This window comes from Uloborus diversus, chromosome 3 (genome assembly GCF_026930045.1).
Source record: "Uloborus diversus isolate 005 chromosome 3, Udiv.v.3.1, whole genome shotgun sequence".
Taxonomy (NCBI): domain Eukaryota; kingdom Metazoa; phylum Arthropoda; class Arachnida; order Araneae; family Uloboridae; genus Uloborus; species Uloborus diversus.
In genome coordinates, this window is record NC_072733.1 from 95,148,969 (window position 1) to 95,152,837 (window position 3,869).

General features: G+C 31.6%; 1 protein-coding gene across 1 annotated transcript; it reads right to left on the reverse strand.

Moving 5' to 3' along the window:
• Positions 1-647: 647 nt before the first annotated feature.
• On the reverse strand, positions 648-2,919 carry LOC129219389 (inactive tyrosine-protein kinase 7-like). Its single transcript, XM_054853776.1, has 2 exons — positions 2,681-2,919; positions 648-1,440 (listed from the first exon to the last, which is right to left on the reverse strand). Exons 1-2 carry the CDS (start codon positions 2,837-2,839, stop codon positions 862-864), a joined length of 738 nt encoding a protein of 245 aa, XP_054709751.1. The 5' UTR covers positions 2,840-2,919; the 3' UTR covers positions 648-861.
• Positions 2,920-3,869: the final 950 nt, after the last annotated feature.

The following is a 3,869-nucleotide window of genomic DNA, read 5'->3' on the forward strand; positions in this document are numbered from 1 at the left end:
ATTCCAAATAAAAATTTGAGGGGGAGGGGGGAGTGGGAGCAGATATTTGGTATTTCCACCTGAGGGGAATTCCAGAAAAGTGTGGAGGCACTTATTTAGATACAGACAAATATATACAATGTTTGGGAATAAAAATTAACAAAACAAAAAATACAGAATAGAGCAAGGCTTTATTCTTTCAGTCATGCTAGCTGTATCAAAGAGAGAGTGGGACACTACTTTGATTTTCTTTCTGATAAAACTAGAGCTACAGAAAAAATACAAGTTCAAACACTTTAATTCTGTCGGTGAGTGAGCATGAAATAACAATTTGGAAGAGGAAAAAAAAACCATAAAGTTATTTCATGTACATACCTTTAACAATATAATTTTATATATTTAAGTCATATACTCTACCATATTATTTTCTTCGCAAGATAGTTTAGAGCATACACTACTGTTCGGGTAAAAATGATACAGTAGGGAAATGGATTAATAAGATTTAGTGCTACCTAATCATACTACAATTTTTATGCAACCTAACTTTATATTACATAAAAATTCTACAACCCTTCGGCATATGAAAACGAATAAATATTTTAAAAAATGCTATAAAAATGTAAAATTTGAAAAAAGATATCAAAATCAAAGCTAGTTTATTAGTTTTATACGGCATGAATACTAAAACATGGTATCAAAAGCTTTGCTGTAGAAAAAAATATCATTAAAAAATATCAAAAAATTGTCCTTCATGTAAAATGATAAGTCACATATGTACATTGATGAAAGCAATAACTTAAAATGGAAGTTTATCAGATGAAAAATGTTAACTTGACTGTTGTACATAAAATGATATTAAAAACATATACATATACAAATATATCACACTTGAACAGCCACACTTAATTCCACAAAAACTGTTACAATTTCAGAAAATGTGGGACGGTCATTTGGATTTTGAGACCAACATTTATCTATTAGTTTGACTAGGCTATCGGGGGCATCATTTGGTAAAGAAATTTTCAATTCTTTGGCCTGAAGCTTTTGCATCACTTCATCATTAGACATATCTGAAAATGGTAATTCAGCTTTATGAAACACCTCCCAAATTAAAACAGCAAATGACCACACATCACTTTTAATTGACCAGTTATCACTAATTACTGCTTCAGGGGAAGCCCATCGTAAAGGAATAACTTTAGATTTATACTGATAGTATTCTTGAGAATAAGTGTCCAGAGATAAGCACGGACAACTAATTTTGATTTTTAAGCTGGAAGATATTAAGCAATTGCGAGCTGCTAAATCCTTGTGGAAGAACTGCTGCTTTGCTACATAATCCATCCCAACTGCTACTTGTTGGCAAATCATCAAGTTCTGAGGTACAGAAAGAGGTGACTGCTTTGGACCTTTAGTGATTTCTTCAGGTCTAGTTGCTAATAAAAATTGTTTCAAATCTCCCTAAAATAAAAATAAAAAGGCTAATTATGAAAAAAGTTACAATGATTAATTTTTTTAAACCTGAAAAATGCAACAGTTTTTTATAAGTAAGCAGAGTTTTCATGTAAACTTCTCTTGTTTTGAGGTTTTTAAAAATGAGAATATATATACATAAATACGAGTGGTGGTAAAAAAATTGCATCACCCACGCCGCAAAGGAGAGGAATATTATACTGACTGCATTCAACACGCAGTCAAGCATCCCGCATCCCAGATGAGTTGGGGATGAATTTCTGATCAAGGAGTTGGTGGGCTTCACTTTGCGCAAGGAACAGTAAACGCTCAGGTGTATATTGGCATTTTGGAAGAGAAATTGCTTCCTACTATCCGGGATCACTTTACTTCAGCTCCAAATGTCATTTTCCAGGATGATTCTGCTCCGTGCCATAGGGCAAAACTGGTAAGTAACGATTTAAAAACCTTTATCCTGCCATTAGACTTAAATTGACATGGGGTTAAGTAATTTTTTTTCTCTAAACTCGCACGCAGGTTCAGAAATGGAAAAATGAGCATGGGGTCAGCAGTTTGAGTTGGCACAGAAACAGCCACGATCTACATACTCAATCATCGGATTCCTGCTGTTAAATGTTTATTTCATAAGTTTTACAAAATTGCACATACATTCATTGTTAATCGGTCAACCAAAACTTCTCACATAATCCCATTGTTGTGAAAATGCGAGGGTGATGCAATTTTTTTACCAGCACTGTATATATATATATATCAATTTCATTTAAACACTCCTGTACTCATATTATTTTTTGTGTTTTGCTAATTTAATTTATTTTTAATGAAGTAACATGTAAAATTGCTTGTCTGTGTTTTTTTGCCACACCCTGTAGTATATTATTGAATAGCTTATTAAGCATTCTAACCTGAACAAGAAAAATTTCATTGAAAGTTGAGAAAAATTGCATCATGTACCCTTTGTGTATTTCAGGGCAAGGACTTTCTGTTTTAGTATTTCAGTTTGATTTGTTTTAAACTGAAAAATCAAGTCTTTGCCAAAGTGTGGATCAATGTGCACACTAAATTTGTTCTTAAATTGATTAACTCTTAAAAATAATTTGACATGTGAGGAACCTAAATTTTACCCAACTACTATGATTTTACTTTTCTTGTCGACCTTGCTTATACAAATTTGTGCATATGTATACAGATTAAAACTAGTGTGTTTCTGAAGATATATCTTGACACTTACCCAATCTGTATAATCCATAATCATGTAATGTGGGTCAGCTTCTTGACACATACGGAGCAATTTTCCTACATTTTCATGTTTCATTTTTAAGTACATAGAAATTTCTTTCCTAAATTCAGTATTGATATTTTCATCTTTACTTTCAAGAGCTTTGACCATGACAACAGTGTCAGTATTATCTTCAATAATTCCTTTAGCCTTTGCAAGGAAAACCTGTCCATATTCTCCATGACCTAAATGAATAAATATGATTTAGTAGTTTCACATATTTTAACGCAAAACAAAAAAAAACATTTTACGCACAAACACTAACTGATAGAATTTCGGATTCCTCACAATGTTTTAGCAGAATAAGCAGTTACTATTGACATAGCTCTAGGAATTTTTCCTCAATTTTACCAGACCTAAATTGATAATTTTATTTTGGAAATATTCCCTTTTGGTGTAAAACAGTGAATATCATCTCCTTTTGCAAAAAAAAAAACACATTTTCTTCAGAAATAAACTTTATTAGATTGAAACAGAATATTCCATTTTTTAAATATTTTTTTTCTCTCTATTTTATTCTTTCTTACATACTATATTCTTTTCACTGAACATATCAAAAAAAAAAAAAAAAAAAGACCTTTGATTCAATTAAGTATGAACAATAAAACCACCAATATAGGTATTAATAGATCACAATTTTTATCACAACTAAACACAACTCAATCATTAATTAATCACAATTAAATAGTAATATTAATTATTTAATATTAACATAGTAATCACAATTTGAGGTTTCGCTTGCCTAACTGATAACAGAATTGCACAAGGTGCAAGGTGTTGTGATCTCCTTATATGGACTGGTATCACGCTTGATTGGGAATGCTCAGCAAGTGCTTTCCTCCGCTATTTTTTTTTTGTGAACTACTTTTGAACTAGAAGTGGCAAATTCAAATTTGGATATGTGCCCTTTTGATATGAAAGGGAATGGGTGGGTACCAGCAAATAAAGGATAAGTTCCACTTTGCTGTAAAAGACCTAGCGGAATAAGGGGATGGACATACACTGTTTACGTAGCAAAACCAATGTTTATGCACTTTTTAACAGTAGATATAAACCACTTCGAGAAGAAAGAAACTCATGGGTCGATAGGGCTTATATTAGAGATCCTGAAAAAGAAAAAAAAAAAAAAAATTTTTTTCAA

Bases quoted from the DNA above. Each gene is read 5' to 3' on its own strand.
- LOC129219389 (XM_054853776.1), bottom strand. From the start codon at position 2,839: ATGGTCAAAGCTCTTGAAAGTAAAGATGAAAATATCAATACTGAATTT. The intron at 1,441-2,680 runs GTAAGTGTCAAG...TTTTTATTTTAG, and splicing joins TTATGGATTATACAGATTGG to GGAGATTTGAAACAATTTTT.